The following is an 18,612-nucleotide window of genomic DNA, read 5'->3' on the forward strand; positions in this document are numbered from 1 at the left end:
GTAACTTTGTCATAAAAGCCTGGAATGATATTACTGAAGAAACAGTAATCAGGTCTTTCAAGAAGTGTGGCATATCAAAGTCTTTGGACGGTATGGAGGATGACTTCTTGTGGCAAGATGAAGGGGAAGCCGAAGCTGAAGACACACCATCTGATTCGGAATTTGATCCATATGACGACTGTCTTACAAATGTACCACAAGAGGTCATTGATGAACTTATGATGTCAAAAGAAGAACATAATGAGGATTTTGAAGGATTTTAAGCTCACAATGCTCCTCTGCCTAGAAAAACCTCTTATCATCCCAGTTAATCACAAACAAGCGTTTTCTGCAAGTTCTTCATGTAATTTTCTTTCCAGATGATGCCATCATTGTTAATGTCCTCTTTTGGATTTCTTGTTTCTCAGTCAAGTTCATGGCATTGTCATTTGTGAAGAGACCTTCCATTTATCGTATCAATGTACAGTATATTATGGTATGTTCGGAAAATGCCATTCATTAAAAATTTAATTAAAAAAAGAACTGGTGTTGCCTCGGAAGTGGGGGTAGTCTTATACAGAGAATATAGGCCTAAGTGTTTTAACGTAAAATTAGTGGGTCATCTTATACGCCAGAAAATACAGTAATTAAAATATCCATACTATCCAAAGTAATATAGATTCAATGCAATCCCCATTAAAATACCAAAGCATACTTCAAAGACCTAAAACAAACTCTCCAAAAATTCATCTGTAATAAAAAAAGAGCTGAAATAGCTGCAGCAATCTTGAGAAAAAAGAACAAAGTTGGAGGGATCACAATACCAGATATCACTGTTCTCAAAACTGCCTGGTACTGGCACAAGAACAGCCATATAGACCAATGGAACAGAACAGAGAATGACCCAAGCCATTATGCTTAATTAATATTTGACAAAATAGGCAAGAGCATACAATGAAATCAAAACAGTCTCTTCAATAAATGGTGTTGGGAAAATGGGACAGATAAATGCAAAAAAATGAATCGACCACCAACTTGTACCATACACAAAAATATACTCAAAATCGATAAAGGACGTAAAGGTAACATGGGAAATAATAAAAATCCTAGAAGAAGCCTTAGGCAGCAAAATAGCAGACATTTGTCATAGCAATATCCTTACTGATACAACTCAGGGCAATGGAAACTAAGAAAGAAATAAACAAATGGGACTATCTACACTAATAAAAAAGAAAGATGCTAATTGGCTGAACCTCTGCTATGCCCACCAGCCAATCAGGAGCAATATGCAAATTAACCCAACAAATATGGTGGGTAACTTTGCATATGCAGGCAGGTTGGGGAGCATCTGGTGGGATCCAGTCCATTGCAGGCTCTGGGAGGGACAGCAGGCCCGCCTAGCCATGCCCTTGGGGCCCTTGGAATATCACTGCCCCAGGGAGGCAAGATGGGCCTGCCAAGTCAAGCCCACAGGGCCTTGTAAACATTACCACTACAGAGAGGAGCAGCTGGGCCCACCTAGCCACACTGAGTGGCCCCAGGAACATTGCAGGCATGGGGTTGCTGAGCCCCAGGCCTCTGGCCATAGATTCACAGCTCTGCAGAGACCGACTCTACCAGGCTGCCGGGAGTCCAGGTGGCTGGGCCACAGGGTGCCCGTCAAGATGTGACACAGAGAGGAGGTGTGGGAAGAAATCCAGAGAATGGGATGTGGGCTTTGTTCTTCTTGGTCGTGGTCCTTTACTTTTGGGTCTGGAGTGCAAACACTGCAGGAGGGATGGATGAAGGCCCAATGTGGAAGAAAGAAGGTGACCCACGTGAGGGTGAAGACCTATCAGAGGTGTGAGGCCTGACTGCAGGCTGCCTGAGGGACAGCTCCAGGGTGAGTGCCAAGGCTTTTGCAGCAGCAGGCCAGGAGGCAGCCATTCCAAGGGGCACAGAGCAGTGCCTCACATCCCTCTATGAGGACACCCCACACAGGCGCTGCCTTCGCCAGCAGGTTCTGGGAGACATCTGCAAATGCTACTGCAACCTCTAGCATTCTGGGCAAAGAACTGACCCTGTGCCCCTCTGGGTACCAGGCTTTCTAGGAGCATGCTGTCATCGATGCCATACATAGATCAAAGGCAAAAACCTGGCGAGGCGGGGTGTACCAGAGCGGGCTCGGGCAGGGGCAGGGATCTGCCTCGCCTGCAGAGAAAGGTTCTGCAGTGGCCCCAGGATGCTAGTGGGGAACAAGGGGCATGGAAGGATGCCCGAGAGGAGGGGCAATGACCCGCAGCCCTGAGGCAGGGGTTAAAGCGTGGAGCTACCTCAGTGGAGGGGTGCCACACTGCAGGGTACCGGACTGTGATTCAAAGAAACTCCCAGTGCTAACCAGCCTCGCCCAGGTGGCCTTAACATTTCAGAGGTGGTGAGTCCTGCTCCCATCTAGGCCCAAAGCAAGCCCATGCCCACCCTGCCCCACAGGAGAGCATGTGAGTAGGAAGCTTACCACCTGCTCCAGAGAGGTGGGTGGGTGGGGGTGGGGGGAGTAAAGAATGGGAGCAGGGGATCAGGGGATCAGGGAGATGAAAGAATGTGGACCATCCACAATGAAGAGGTGCGTGAGAAAAATGTTTGGAAGTCTGATGGGAAGGTTTTTGTTCTGTTTGCCTGGCTGCTGCCCCTTAGGAAGGGCAGAGAGCATGGCTCTGAGTACTCCCTGTGCACTGAGTCAAATTCCACAGCCAACTGGAATTGGCCTCAGTTTCCTGGTCTGTAAAATGCATGAAGCGTGTCACAGTGCCTTCACTGAGCTTTGATGGCCAATTGAGATACTATGTAAGGAAAATGAGGGAAGAAGTGAGAAAGAAAAGGAAAGGTGAACAACACAAAAGAAAGACTGGGAGGAACCTGTAAACCCATTGTCACTTAAATAGGGAATATAGTCAATAGTATTGTAATGATGTTATGATGCCAGGTGGGTACTGGAAGTACTGGGGAACACTTGGTAAAGTATATGATTGTCTAATCACTATTCTGTAACTAATATAAAACCTGAAAATATTATAATACAAAATAATACTGAATGTAAAGAAATGAAAATAGGAGTGAAATCTTTATAAATTTCAAAGTTTAAATACAGGCTGTAAAGGAAGGAGAGAAGAATAAAAATAGTGTTTTTCATTTTACCACTTTATTGTCTTTTCAGTACATGAAAAAGACAGTTGTCTTTATATGGTGCTTTTATACTTTTCTAAGTCATTATCTCATTTTAATTTCTGGGCAACTTAAAGACAATTATTCCCTCCACCATTCAAAGAAAGGAAATCTTGGTGTCTGGCCCCAATGATTCAATTGTCAAGCCCTTATTGTAAAGCAGGGCTAGTAAAATTTTCTGGGAAGGATCATATCTATACTTATAAAAGCCTTGAGGGTGTTCAGGCCAGCAGGGGAGGGTAATTGGGGGCAATCTGGCCAGCAGAGGAGCAGTTAGGGGGCAATCAGGCAGGCAGGCGAGCAGTTAGGAGCCAGCAGTCCCGGATTTTGAGAGGAATATCCTACTGCTGGTTTAGGCCCAATTCCTTGCCAGTTTAGGTCCATAGGGATCGGGCCTAAACCAGCAGTCAGACATCCACCAAGGGGTACCAGATTGGAGAGGGTGTAAAGTAGGCTGAAGGACATGCCCCATCTGTGCATGAATTTTATGCACCGGGCCACTAGTATTAAAATAAAAAGTATTTGCACAGCAAAAGAAACCATCAAAAAACTCCCCGAATAGCCACAGCAATCCTGAGAAAGAAGAGTAAAGTAGGAAGGATCTCAATACCAGACTTCAAACTATATTACAAAGCCACTGTTCTCAAAACAGCCTGGTACTGGCAAAAGAAGAGACATATAGATCAATGGAATAGAATCGAAAACCCAGATATCAACCCAAATCACTATGCTCAATTAATATTCGACAAAGGAGGCACGAATATACAATGGGGTCATGACAGTTTCTTCAATAAATGGTGTTGGGAAAATTGGACAGATACATGCAAAAGAATGAAACTAGATCACCAACTTACACCATTCACAAAAATAAACTCAAAATGGATACAGGACTTAAACTTCAGAAGGGAAACCATAAAAATACTAGAAGCATCCACAGGCAGCAAAATCTCAGACATATGCCAAAAGAACTTCTTCATTGATACTGCCCCTAGGGCAATGGAAGCTAAAGAGAAAATAAACAAATGGGACTACATCAAAATAAAAAGCTTTTTTACAGCAAAAGAAACCATCAACAAAATAACAAGAAAGCCCACGGTGTGGGAGAACATATTTGCAAATAAAACCACTGATAAAGGTTTAATCTCAACATTTACAGACAGCTTATACAACTAAATAAAAGGAAGATGAATGATCCAATTAAAAAATGGGCAATGGACCTAAATAGAATATTTTCAAAAGAAGACAGAAGGAAGGCCAAAAGGCACATGAAAACATGCTCAAAGTCACTAATTGTCCGAGAGGTGCAAATCAAAACAACAATGCGGTACCATTTCACACCTGTCAGAATGGCCAACATCAACAAATCAACAAACGACAAGTGTTGGCGAGGTTGCGGAGAAAAAGGAACCCTCGTGCACTGCTGGTGGGAATGCAGACTGGTGCAACCACTGTGGAGAACAGTGTGGAGTTTCCTCAAAAAACTGAAAATGGAATTCCCATTTGATCCAGTAATCCCACTCCTAGGAATATATCCCAAGAAACTAGAAACACCAATCAGAAAGGATATATGTACCCCTATGTTCATAGCAGCATAATCTACAATAGCTAGAATCTGGAAACAGCCTAGGTGCCCATCAGCAGATGATTGGATCCAAAAACTATGGTACATCTACACAATGGAATACTATCCTGCCATAAAAAAGAAGGAATTCTCATCATTTGCAGCAACCTGAATGGAATTGGAGAACATCATGCTGAGTGAAATAAGCCAATCAATGAAAGAGAAACACCACATGACCTCACTCATTTGTGGATGATAAAGAACATTATAAACTGATGAACCAAGAGACAGACATAGAGACAGTAAAGCAGTAAAGATATAGAGACTGTCAAATTACAGTTGGGAGGGGAGGAAGATCTGAAGGAGATAATAGATCAACCGAAGGACTTGTGTATAGGCATATAAGTACAACCCATGGACATAAAACTCTGGGGAGGGAGATTATGTATGGGAGGGAGGAAGGGAGGCAAAAAAAATCAATAAAATATATTAAAAAACAAAACAAAAAACAAACAAAAACACAAGAAAGCCCACTATATGGGAAAACATATTTACCAATGTTATCTTTGATAAAGGTTTAATCTCCAAAATTTATAAGGAACACCTTCCTTAACAAAAGGAAGATAAACAATCCAATCAAAAAATGGGCAAAGGACCTAACAGACAATTTTTGAAAAAAGACATATAGAAGGCTGAGAGACATATGAAAACATGCTCAAAGTCACTAATCATCTGAGAGATGCAAATCAAAACAACAATGAGGTACCATCTCACACCTGTCAGAATGGCTATCATCAACAAATCAACAAGTGCTGGTGAGGATGCAGAGAAAAAGGAACACTCTTGAACTGCTGGTGGGATTGCAGACTGGTGCAGCCACTGTGGAGAACAGTATGGAGTTTCCTCAAAAAATTAAAAATGGAGTTCCCATTTGACCCAGTAACCCCACTTCTAGGATTATATAGCAAGAAAACAGAAACACCAACCAGAAAAGATATATGCACCTCTATATTCCTAGCAGCACAATTTACAATAGCTAAGATTTGGAAAAAGCCTAAGTGCCCATCAACAGATGAGTGAATTAGAAAACTGTGGTACATCTACACAATAGAATACTACACTGCTGTAAAAAAGAAGGAATTCTTACCATTTTCAACAGCATGGATGGAACTGGAAAGCCTTATGCTAAGCAAAATAAGCCAGTCAGAGAAAAATAAATATCCCATGATCTCACTCATTTGTGGAATCTAATGAACTGATGAACAAAAATAGAACCAGAATCATAGAAGCATTGAACAGATTATCCAACATATGAGGGAAGGGGGGTGAGGGGGAAGAGACCAACTAAAGGACTTACTAGTACCCTGTTTCCCTGAAAATAAGACAGTGTCTTATATTAATTTTTGCTCCCAAAGATGCACTAGGTCTTATTTTCAGGGGGTGTCTTATTTTTCCATGAAGAAGAATAGGGTACACATTTATTGTTAAATGAAAATAAAGGAACTTTATTACCTGTATATGGTACGGTAGTAGGGTAGTTGTCAACACAAACCAGACAAACTGTGAGTTCTATAGTATCAAGAATTTACTCATTGATTCAATGACAATCATGTCAACATCTTCTTGAACATCATCATAACAATCCAATCCCTGAATTTCCTGGTGAATTTATTGTGACTCCATTTCTTTCAGAATCAGTGGACCAAATCTCTCATGTTTAGCCTAGGGGGGGGCCTTATTTTTGGGGGGATGCCTTATATTTCACTCAGAAGGAAACCTGTAAGAAGGTCTTATTTTCAGAAGATGTCTTATTTTTGGGGAAACACAGTCTATGCATGCATATGAGAATAACCAATGGGGGGGTGGGGTGGGGTGGTGGTGGTGGTGGTAAGGGCATGTACTGAGGGCGTGGGGGCTGCCCGGGAGAGGTCAATGGGGCAAAAGGGAGACTTATGTAATATTTAAACAATAAAGAATTTAAATTAAAAAAAAGAAAATTGACCCCTCTGTATTCTTTGAAGCTCCTTAGAGACTTTCTGTGCATTTGATGCTTGGCTTAAATTAACTTGTTCTTTTAGCAATTTTTAAAGGGTATATCTGACAAGAAGTTCATGACCTTTCACCCAGTGATACCAACAGCAATCAAGGCTTAAATACAACAAGGCTGTGCACACAGCCCACAAAGGGGTGGACCAAGAGTGTCCAACTTGGGTGACTGGGGAGGCTGAGCCACTTGGTCCTATTGGACACCTAGCACACAAAGCCACTCTATAACACAGGGAAGCAGCCAAAATGTGGAGACAAAGAAACAGGTCACAAATGACAGAAATGGAGGAAAGCAAACTATTGGATATAGAGTACAAAACCATAGTTATAAGGTTACTCAAGAATCTTCTGGAAACCTCTGAGAAATTTAGTGAGACTCTCAAGGATATGGAAAAGGACCAATTATAAATTAAGCAAACACTGACTGAAATAAAGAATAATATACAGAGATCCAATAGCAGACTAGAGGATTGCAAGAATCAAGTCAAAGACTTGAAATATGAAGAAGCAAAAAAACACCCACTGGGAAAGCAAAAAAAATCCAAAAATCTGAAGATAGTGTAAGGAGCCTTTGGGACAACTTCAAGTGTACCAACATCCAAATTATGGGGTGCCAGAAGAAGAGAGAGAGCAAGATATTAAAAACCTATTTGAAGAAATAATGACAGAAAACTTCTCCCATCTGGTGAAAGAAATAGACTTACAAGTCCACAAAGCACAGAGAACCCCAAACAAGAGGAATCTAAAGAGGACCTCACCAAGACACTTTATAATTAAAATGCCAAGAGCAAAAGACAAAGAGAGAATATTAAAAGCAGCAAGAGAAGCCGAAACCGGTTTGGCTCAGTGGATAGAGCGTCAGCCTGTGGACTGAGGGGTCCCAGGTTCGATTCCGGTCAAGGGCATGTACCTTGGTTGTGGGCACATCCCCAGTGGGGCGTGTGCAGGAGGCAGCTGATCCATGTTTCTCTCTCATGGATGTTTCTAATTCTATCCCTCTCTTTCTCTCTGTAAAAAATCAATAAGATATATTTTTAAAAAAATAAAATAAAAGCAGCAAGAGAAAAACAGTTAGTTACCTACAAGGGAGTACCCATACAATTGTCAGCTGATTTCTCAACAGAAACTATGCAGGCCAGATGGGAGGGGCAAGAAATATTCAAAGTGATGAAAAGCAAGAACTTACAACCAAGATTACTCTATCCAGCAAAGCTATCATTTAGAATTGAAGGCCAGATAAAAAGCTTCACAGATAAGAACAAGCTAAAGGAGTTTATCACCGCCAAATCAGTATTATGTGAAATGCTGAAGGTTATTTTTTAAGAAGGGAAAGAATAAGAAAAAAGTAAAGATAAAAATTATGATCAACAAATATGTATCTATCAACAAGTGAATCTAAAAATCAAATGAATTAAAAATCTGATGAACAGAATAAACTGGTGAATATAGTAAAATCAGGGGCATAGAAAGAGAGTGGACTGACAATTCTCAGGAGGAAAAGGATGTGGGGGTGTGGGAAGAGACTGGACAAAAATTGAAAACCTATGGATGAGGACAATCCATAGGTAAGGGCATGGGGTGGGGTGGGAACCACGTGAAGGGGAGCTATGGGGAACAACTGTAATAATCTGAACAATAAACTTACTTAAAAGTAAAGTTAATAGCCAAAATTTATAAAGAACTTATAAAACTCAATACCAAAACCTCCACCCCAATCCGAAAAAAAAAAAAAAAAAAAATAGGCTAAGGACCTGAGTCTTCTCCAAAGAGGACATACAGATAGCCAGTAGACATATGAAAAAATTATCAAGGTCACTAATTATCAGAGATATGCAAATTAAAACTACAATGAAATATCATTTTACACTTGTCAGAATGGCTACCATCAATAAATCAATAAACAAGTGCTGGCAACGATGTGGAGAAACGGAAACCCTAATACACTGTTGGCAGAAATATGTCTTGTGCAGCCACTGTGGAAAGCAATATGGAGTTACCTCAAAACATTAAAAATGGAACTGCCTAATGACTCAGTGGTTCTACTTACGGGAGTTTATCCAAAGAAACCCTAAACACTAATTTGAAAGAATATATGCTCCCATATGTTCATAGCAATGTTATTTACAATAGACAAGATTTGGAAGCAGCTCAAGTGCCCATCAGTAGATGAGTGGATAAAAAAAACTGTGATACATTTACACAATGGAACACTATTCAGCCATAAAAAAAGAAAATCTTACCCTTTGAGACAGCATGGTTGGACCTGGAGTTTATTATGATAAATGAAATAAGACAGTCAGAGAAAATAAGTACCATATGATTTCACTTATATGTGGAATCTAATGAACAAAATGAACTAACAAGCAAAATAGAGAGACTCATAGATAGAGAGCAGGCTGACAGATGTTTTAGGGGCCAGTGTTGGGTAGAGGGATGGAAGGATTGAGCAAATAAGAAAAAAAACAGAAAAAAAAACTCATGGACATGAACACCAGTGTGGTGATTGCTGGTGTGTGTGTGTGTGTGTGTGTGTGTGTGTGTGTGTGTGTTTAGTTATAGGAAGGTGTAGGGGAGATAAATGGTGATAGAAGGATACTTGACTTAGCATGCTGAGTGGACAGATGATGTCCTGAAGAATTGTGCTGCTAAAACCTGTATAATGTTGTCACCCCAATTAATTCAAAAAAAGGAAAAAAAGAGAGTACAAACCTGAGATGTTTCCGGAGCCCGTGTATTATCTGAGAATGCCATTTTGCATCTCAGTCCTTACCTCTCAAACCTTTTTTTCATTGTCCTTTGGCATTTAATGGCAATACACAATTCCATTTATTTGTACCCTTATGATGATTCTGGGATCACCACAATTGGTGATCCTTATATGGAAGCCTGTTATTTCTAGCTGAATGCTTGCCACAGTTGCTTCCCAGTTGCTTCTGAAAAATATCATTAGTAGGTACTCCAAAAAGAAGGCGGGTCCTTATAATAAAATAGGTTTGGGAAACATTAAGTCATATATAAAATGCAATATATATTTTGTGACTGTAGGATTGCTAATGTGCACAGTGAACCTTCAACACTTATTTGGCATTTCCCAATGTATTTAACAACAGGATACTTTTGAGTTCATGGAAAACAGTAACATCCTAGAAAGTGTTCTGCAAAGTCCAATATGGTTTATGCTGGCTTATAGTTTTAATTACATTTATCTACTTATTTTTAAAATATATTTTTATTGATTTCAGAGAGGAAGGACAAGGGAGAGATGGAAACATCAGTGATGAGAGAGAATCATTAATTGGCTGCCTATCGCAAGCCCTGCACTGGGGAGAGCTCACAAGCCTGGCATGTGCCCTTGACTGGAATGGTATCTAGGAGCCCTGAGTCCACAGGTTAACACTCTATCCAATGAGCCAAACTGGTTAGGGCTAATTACATTTATATTTCAACTCTGGAAGGGGCAGATAGTGTCAGGTGAGGTTCTCTTTTCATTATTTGGTTTGATCTGCAAAGCAAAATTCTTTTTTTTCTTCTTTTTAATAGTGGTAAAACAGACATAACAAAAAACCTATGATTTAACCATTTTTTAAGTGTACAGTTCAATAGCATTAAGTACAGTCACATTATTGGGCAACCATCAAGGATTTCCTTTGAAATTACACACTCAATTTTTCTTCTCATCTCAAAAATTTTTTCTTAAATTCACTGAATAGTATGTTTTTGCCAGAACATGTACAAAGAACATCTATTCACCATTTGAGCACTGGAAATACAGAATGTAAGAACTTGTTTTCTGTTATTGCTTTTGTTCTGGGAGTCCTGCCTTCCTCCTCAGGAATTCTGTCTGGCAGATGCAGCGCCCTCCTCTTCTCTGCTACCACCTCTCACATCCCTTCAACCAAGTTCACCCTGGACAACTTGGCTTTTTTCTTCTTTGGTAATGTTTTAAATCTTTCTTTTTTTTCTTTCTTTCTTTCTTCCTTCCTTCCTCCTCTTCCTCTTCTTCCTCCTCTTCCTTTCTTCTTCCTCCTCCTCCTCTTCCTTCTTCTCCTCCTCCTCTTCTTCTTTTTCCTTCTCCTCCTCCTTCTCCTTCTCACCAGTCTTTTTTTAGCTTATCCTTATCTTTTTATTTCTGTTTGCTCTTGATGGCTTTCAGCTTCATAAATACTATGTTTTCTCAAATCTCACTAAGAATAATAGAGAGGTTTCCTACAATGTGTTTTACTTCCTTTACAAAATAACTTTCCAAGTTCTTCTCCAGGCGATCTTTCCTTTTCCTGAACAATGTTTGTACATGAGCTCCCTATAGATTTTTCTCCTTTCTCTCCCTCATCTGAAAAGGGACTGTCACTGTTGGTGAATCTGAAAAGCAACTTTTCAGATTTACCTATCACTGACTGGCAGGTGCATATCAATTTCTCCAATTCCACTCCTCAGAAAGAGTTAGCATTGTGTAGTGAAAGTTTGTTAGGTAAGATTTTCCTTACCTTAGCTCAGACACGGTGACAAACAGGGTGGAGTACAGAAACAGCTAGACTCTTCCCCGGCACTAGTCCCCAGGCGCCTATTGCCAACATTACCCAAGCCTTGCCCTCCCTTCCCGAGACTTTGCTTTGGGTACAGAAGAGGCATCATTGCCAGGCCTGCCCAACTTCCTGCCTGAGGATTCTGTGTGGTGCAGTTTCCAAGTGTTCAGAGACTGAGAAATTCCAGAGGGGAGGAGCTGGAAGAGGAACAAAGGGCAGCGGGGGCTACCTTGTGAGCACTGCGTGGGTGGTAGGCCAGCTGCTCTGCTTCTGGTTGGTGCACACTTTGGATATCTTGGTGTGAGCGGGGGTGGAGGGAAATGAAGGGTCAGCACCCCATGTATCCATGTGTACTCAGCATGGGTGGGTCATTGGTATTTCTTCATCTAGTCTCATCTATTTCTGAGCTAGAAATTCTTCCAGATTCTGTGAATCAGTTGAACATGTGTTATAGTTTTGGGGATTTTTAATCTTGCCTTTGTGCAGCTTCATTGGTCATTCAATGCGAAGCAGGAAGAGGCTTCTAGCAGATGCCATTTTAAAGTCTATAATTAAATTCTTTTTGACTTTGATGGTGGGAAAACTCCACTGAATAGTTTCTTTCCTATTATTAACACACAGTGATATGGTGTGCAATAATGTAAGGCAGAGGGGTTCAAGATAAAGACAGGCATGATTTAAATCCCAGTTCCCTTATTTATCAGTTGCTGGATCTTGGCACATCAGTCATAAATTGGACCTGCACTTATTTTTGTAGATTAATAATCCAGCCAGAGAAGTATGAGTTCTCAGTCCATCTATGTAAGCCTAAACACTCAGAAGAAAATCAATGCAGTCAATAACAAGTACTTTGGAAATCAAACTTGGTTTCTTGGTTGTTATAAGGGACTCCTCAACTACATTTTCTAAGTCTAGTCTAGTGGTCTTAAGAAATGGTAATCACTTAAAAGAACTATATGTGTAATCTTTCTGAAGACTGTCACAAACTAAAATAATTTTGCTTTTAATGAAGTCTCTAATTTAATCAATTACAGATCAATGAAACTGATTTAAAAAGTTCAACAGGAAAGTGGCTGAACTAAGGAAATACCCAGACCTTAAATTTAACAATTCTCTATGCTCTAGTGTTTACTAGCTCACTGAGTGAATTTCCCTATGTTAAAAATTTCCCTATGTTAGCCAAACAGACTAAAAGCTAGTTTAATTAAAATAATTATTTATTACAAGTTCCATCCATTTAAGATTTTTCAGAAATTATTACAGAAATGAATACTAACATCAGAAATGTGTGTTAACAGCTATAGCATTTACAACAAAGTTAATATCTATATGACTTTGACTTAAAAGATTCAAGGTGTTTCTGTCATTCAGAATCCATGAGGAAAGTTTCCAAGTCAAGATCCAAGTCGGAGACGAGGGCACTTACGAAGTCATCAATCGAAGGGCACTTCTGAAGCATACCTGTGAACAAAGAAAACATCATCTAACACATCACCCCAGATAATTAGGAGGAACAAAGACTGTACAAGTCAAATGTCTGAACAAAAGTAGATTGTGGACGTTAAGAATACACAAAGTACAATTGGTGGGAGAACAGAGGGAGGAAGATGAATTCTGATGGAGAGATTCAGAGGCTGGGTTGGGGTCTGAATAGAATTTTGAAAGACAGGGAAGATTTAGGTTCAAATTAAAGCCTTTCAGGTGGAGAAAACAACAGAGGAAAGGGATAAGGGTGGGAAAATGCAAAATGTATGTTGACTACTAAGTAGTCTTGTGTGGCTGGACTAAAGGTGGAAGAGGCCCAGGGAGAGACAGAGTTCAGGGAGGGAAGGGTAACTGGGTCGAAGAGCAAGAGAAAAACCAATAATTCGTTATGTTTAGGTGCTGGACAGTGTGTGTGTGTGTGTGTGTGTGTGTTCAAGTGCAGGCCTCCTCACTTTAGTCAGCAGTGAGAACAGAGTTCAGGTGGGCCTAGCACTGTACACACCCAATCTAAGAACTTCTATTGCACCTTTGAAACCCAGAAACAGGAGGGTGTTTTCTTCCCTGAATACACAGCAAAAAACAAATTTAGAAAAGCCCACAAACAGCTGAGATAATCCCACCCTGCTTCTTTTTAGACCTCTCATCACACCTTCCACCAAGCTGGCCAGGACTCTGACATATGGGAAATAGCCCAAAGACTGCTTTGTATGGCGGACATAAAAACAGCAGCTCCAAACACATACTTGTAAGCCACCAACTAGACCTTGAGTAGCTAAGGACAATAATATTAAAATACTTCAACTATAGATCAAAATATTTTTATCCTCAGTCAAATTCAAATTCTAGTATCTTCATCTCAGGAAATATCTGAGAAATAAGGAGCAGCTACTGGAAGAAAATTCCATTCTTATGCCTTATTTGCAAAACTAAAGTTCAAAAAACAATTTTGTTTTTAGAGTAAAATAATCTCAACGGATGAAAGAAGGCATCTCCTCTGGCCCAGCTGTGTTAATGATTGAAATGTTGAATCTTTCCTGATTGCCAAAGCTGCACATTTCATGTCATATCTAGATGGGAGGTTATTACTTAAGTAGATGCAATCTGATGAATAAATCAGGTTTCAGGCCTTTCCTATGTGCCAAGTTTCTTAATAAAGAGAACAGTTGTAGGCAAAGTGGCTTTCAGTCAAATGAGTTAACCTATTATACTATTTTAGTTCTTTTAGTATGTGAAAGATTCTATAATTAAATGACTGATTGTTTATGATTAAATGACTAGAACTTTCAGGAGTTAAAACCCTTTTATTCAGAGCAGGTGTATTCAGTTACCCATGGCCCTCCTGTCCCTTTGAAGTGGTTCATTTGAACTCACCAGCCAATATAAATATGACCTTGCTCTGTCCTTCTTAGCAGACAGACCTAACTAGCACATATCCTTTTTCTGTTTCCCATCTTCAATCATTCCTGCATCTCAGAGAATAGCAATTGTGGCAAAAACAAAAGAAAAACATATACACTCATGGCATTTTTAAATAAAATCTGATCAAAGCTAAATGGTTTGGTAATTTTGTATGTTATGTGATTGCTAAAGATGAAGTTTCAAAAAAGAGGAAATCAGAGGGATAAAGAATAGTTACTGGGGCAAGAATTCTCTTGGTATATTGTTATGATATCCTCACTTTAATTAGGTTTAAATGTTTTGCAAGTGTGCAATTTCTACTCAGAATTAAAAGAAAAACCAATGTTTTCAGGTACTCCAAATAATAAGAAAAAAATGCAGTCGCCTCTTATATATGCATACTAAAAAAACTTCCCAAAACTCTTTGATTTTTAAAAAAAGCTGACAAAAATGTCCCTTTTGTCTACAAGTCTTAATCTTCTAAGGGTAATGACTAGACTTGCAGTTTCTTAGGAGCCCCTGGAAAAGGTTGGAACTATTAAGTCCGTAAGTGGGTGGAGTTTACAAACATATTTCACTGTGGAAATCACCTAAATCAGTGAGATACATAGACTGATTTTGCCAAAAGCACTGAAACAAACAATGATGACTTTACAACTCAAAAAAGAAAAGTGTTGACAGCAAAGTAAGAAAGACAAAATTGCACTAGGGTGCACAATGCACATAGTTAATACAAAGGGAAGTATGGTTTTATCTATAAGCCCTCTTCGGAGGGATAGAGAGTATATATAATGAGTAGCTGAAGACTGATGATTTAATTTATTTTTCTCCTTATTCTACCTGAGAGGCAAATGGGCTAATAAAAGCTGGTACAAGCCAGAACATTTTCATCTAGACTGCTCTGCTCAAACTAGCATGTTTCATAACCTTAAAGTACTAGGGCAATTATTGTAGGCCTGATGAAAATAAATTATGATAGCAAAAGGATTCCAAGACTGGCTTTTGAAGCAGTAAAGACTTCCAAATTGTCCTATGTGCTGTTCTCTCGAGTGACTGTGGACATAGAGCTGGGAATAAAGTGAGGATAAAAATTCCTACTCTAGAAAGACTGCCATCAACAAAAACAACAGTGATTATGGAAGCTATCTGTTGAGCATTTACCGAGTGCCAGGCAAGTGCTAAGAATATTGGCTGATCAGATCCTTAAAACACATCTGTGAGGAACCCATCTTACAAATAAGACAATGGAACAAGAACAGGACAAATAACTGTGGTCAGCAGTTAGACATGAGCAGAGCAAGGACATGGGCCAGGTAAAGAAGGTCACCAGGGCAAAAGGCCCTGGGTGCCTAACAATGGACAATTGTAGGGTGGGACCTTGTCCCTAGGGTGACCTTTCCTGCCCTAGCATATATCTGGTCATGCAATTTGGACCAGTACCTCCTGACCTTCCCTCCCTAGAGATAACATCTATGCCTAAAGTTGTATTTCAGCTCCAGGCCCAAAGCAACAAAACCAGCTACAGCTGACCTCAGGACCAGCTGCACTGAATAATGACCCCCTGCCTGGGTGTCCACCAAACCAATCAATCTGACTTAGACCCTGAAAGGTCACACCTGGAAAACTTGTATTGAGATCTTCCCCTAAAATCTCTCCCCTTAAAACCCTTGGGACTGAGGACCCAGCATGGTCCCTTCTCCTCCCCCCCCCTCCCCGCCCCCTCCCCCCGGCGTCCTCCCCCCCCCCCAAAACCCCCCCTCGCCCGCCCGCCCCAATCCCCTCAGGCATGCTACCATTACCTTCCTCTCTTCCAAGGGCCTTCCTTTGCCTCTATAACTTGTTTCATTAGCGCACTTCTACAAATTACTTCTACTTCTTTAATTTTTCAAGTAAATGTTCTTTTATATTTTGCATCTTGGCTGTGAATTCGTTTTTAGCCAGAGCTCAAGTACTAAGGTTGCTGAACCCAGGTCTGGCCTGACCCCACCCGTCTAACACCTGGTGCTGTTCCTGGAGCCCTACACACAACTGTGAAGTTTCTCTGTCATGCCCTGGAAGTCTGGCTCCAGAGCCCATACCCTTAAAGCATGAAGACATATTGGAATTTTGTAAAATAATACACATCCTTAAAAAGTCCATATTTAAATATCAGCATCCTGGATATGACCACAACCAAATGTGGAGAAATTCTAGAAAACAAAAAATGTCTAATAGATTCCTAATGTCATCCATGCCTATATGGATTCAACTCATTGTACTACTGCCTTGAAGACAGAACCAAAATGCCCATTACCTTTTGGGCACTATGGAGTACACTTTATGAGCAGTCACAACTATGTACTATGTAGGGAACAGGGAACATGGTGAGCAGCCTCTGCTGGAAAGGCAGTAAGGTGGTACAGGCAACATGGCTTTGCCCAGCTGTGACTGGGACAGGCCCTTGTGTCATGACAAAAGCCTCTTCCTCTAATGGCACAATAGCCAGCCACACTTGGCTGATGCAGGAATTCTTTTCTGGGCATAATACTGGGAGAAACAAGTGCCTAAGAGTTTTGCACTTAAAGATGTTTTCTGGGTGGCTTCCAAGTATCCATGGTAACCCTTTGCAAACAGAAGCCCTTACATGTTTAAGGGACTTTTAACCATGCATATTTCTATGCTTTCACCAAGAAAAAATTCTGTCAGCCCCAGGAAAACTTCAATACATGTATAAAACTGCAAGTTCACACCCTGTTATTTTGTAATATGTAATACAGAATCTAACCAGACCATCGTTTAAACATCTACAAGTACTTGGCATAAACTTTTTAACCTTTTGAGTACCTATTTAGATGTACAATTAATACAACTGTTTGAAAACCTGATTGAGAACTACTGGTTGGCAGTTTGATTATGTCTCTAAGCCAACCTGAAAATGATGGACTCTTTCTAGTCTCCTTTCCTAAGCACCTGGGGTGAAATGCTCACTGTGTCATTTAATTTTGAGAATATGAGAGATTATTGGCATAACAAAAACATTAATGTTATTTTAAGCTTTCGAAGAGAAGTAGAATAGTTAGATCTCCTAATGCTTAACATCAACCCAGGGTACCCAATCAAACAAAACTGTAGTTGAGTTTGATCAAGGTTTAGTGAAAGCAAAGAAGTGTGAGTTGAAGTAACTAAGAGAAACTTTGTAAGGGTTTTTATATCTAAGCATTCATTCACTCATTCACTCTACGTGTATCTGAGTACCTAATGTAAACAAAAGGCTGGCAAAAAGATCACATTATTTATTTGGAGGAAACTATGTATAAAAATCACTAAGAATCCTTCTTCTAGAAACAATGCTCTCACGGTTCTAAATGTGTAAAGTTCAGACCAACAAACTGGGGTCACATGGGAACCTGCTGGGAATACACATTCTTGGTCCCCACCCTAGACCTACGGAGTCAGCACCCGGAGGTCTATGTGGCAATGCGTCCGCCTGGTGAGTCTGATGGACCTGAGGAAACTGATTTATATGGAAAATGAGGCAAAGTTTCTCTCAACTGAAAGCTATAAACTGAAAATATTGAGCAAGAAACATTTATTGTTTTTTATTTAACTAAACTAAAAAAATATTTCTCAAATGAAATAGAAACTATTTTATGCAACAAAAATAGGATTGTTTGGGACACTGTTCAGAGTTGTCCCAAAGAGGTGACACAGCTGTCTGGAAAAGCACCTAAAAGGATTCTGTGGCTTTGGCATGCAAATAGCCTTAACGTCTGGGAGGAGGAGGAAGCCAGAAAGGGAGCTGGCGCCAGCAGTGAGAGGACAGGAACACTGTGACCATGGACTTGCTTGAGAAGTCACCCAGACAGGAAGTTAGCAGCAATATTCTTATTTAAAAAAGGAGCAGAGTCTATTTTGATTACTAGAACCCTGAGAAAACAGTGTTTTGTGTTTTCAGTTATTGACTCTTTTGTAAGGAAAACTCAGAAACATGTCTAAGAAGCTTCTTTAACGCAGCAATTCTGGCTGTTCCGAGCCAGAGGCCTATAACCAAACCTAGTCAGGCAGGAGCCCAGAGGGAGCCCAGGGTCAGCACAGGCACTGGGGTCTATGGGAATGTCATGAGTTCTGAGAAAATGGGGTCTTCCTAGGGTGTGGCTGGCACCCTAGCCTTTTAGGGGTTCTGAAATGGATGCCATGCCTGGATGCCAAGCTACATGCAATACTATAATAAACAGGACCATACCCATGCCTCATTCCACTTAAGAAGGTAAGAAGGAAAGTTTGCTCATGCACTGATGGAGACTAAAACGCACTGAATACCTGTGTGCCAAGCACTGTGTACCAGGTACCAGGCGCACAGACCTGAGTGAGACCTGATTTCTGTTCTTAAGAAGTTCATTATCTGGGGAGAAAACCACAGAAATACTGTTTATGTAGAAC

General features: G+C 40.4%; 1 protein-coding gene across 2 annotated transcripts in view; it reads right to left on the bottom strand.

The window, feature by feature from the left end:
• Window positions 1–12,506: 12,506 nt before the first annotated feature.
• LOC118729008 (mitochondrial intermediate peptidase) overlaps window positions 12,507–18,612 on the bottom strand; it is a 181,588-nt gene continuing 175,482 nt past the window's right edge. For both annotated transcript variants that reach the window (XM_036456232.2, XM_036456229.2), the window contains one exon: window positions 12,507–12,771. In XM_036456232.2, the coding sequence (XP_036312125.1) occupies window positions 12,733–12,771 (39 nt within the window). In that variant the 3' untranslated portion in view covers window positions 12,507–12,732. The remainder of the gene's footprint in view (window positions 12,772–18,612) is intronic.

This window comes from Pipistrellus kuhlii, unplaced genomic scaffold (genome assembly GCF_014108245.1).
Source record: "Pipistrellus kuhlii isolate mPipKuh1 unplaced genomic scaffold, mPipKuh1.p scaffold_m20_p_3, whole genome shotgun sequence".
NCBI classification, from domain to species: domain Eukaryota; kingdom Metazoa; phylum Chordata; class Mammalia; order Chiroptera; family Vespertilionidae; genus Pipistrellus; species Pipistrellus kuhlii.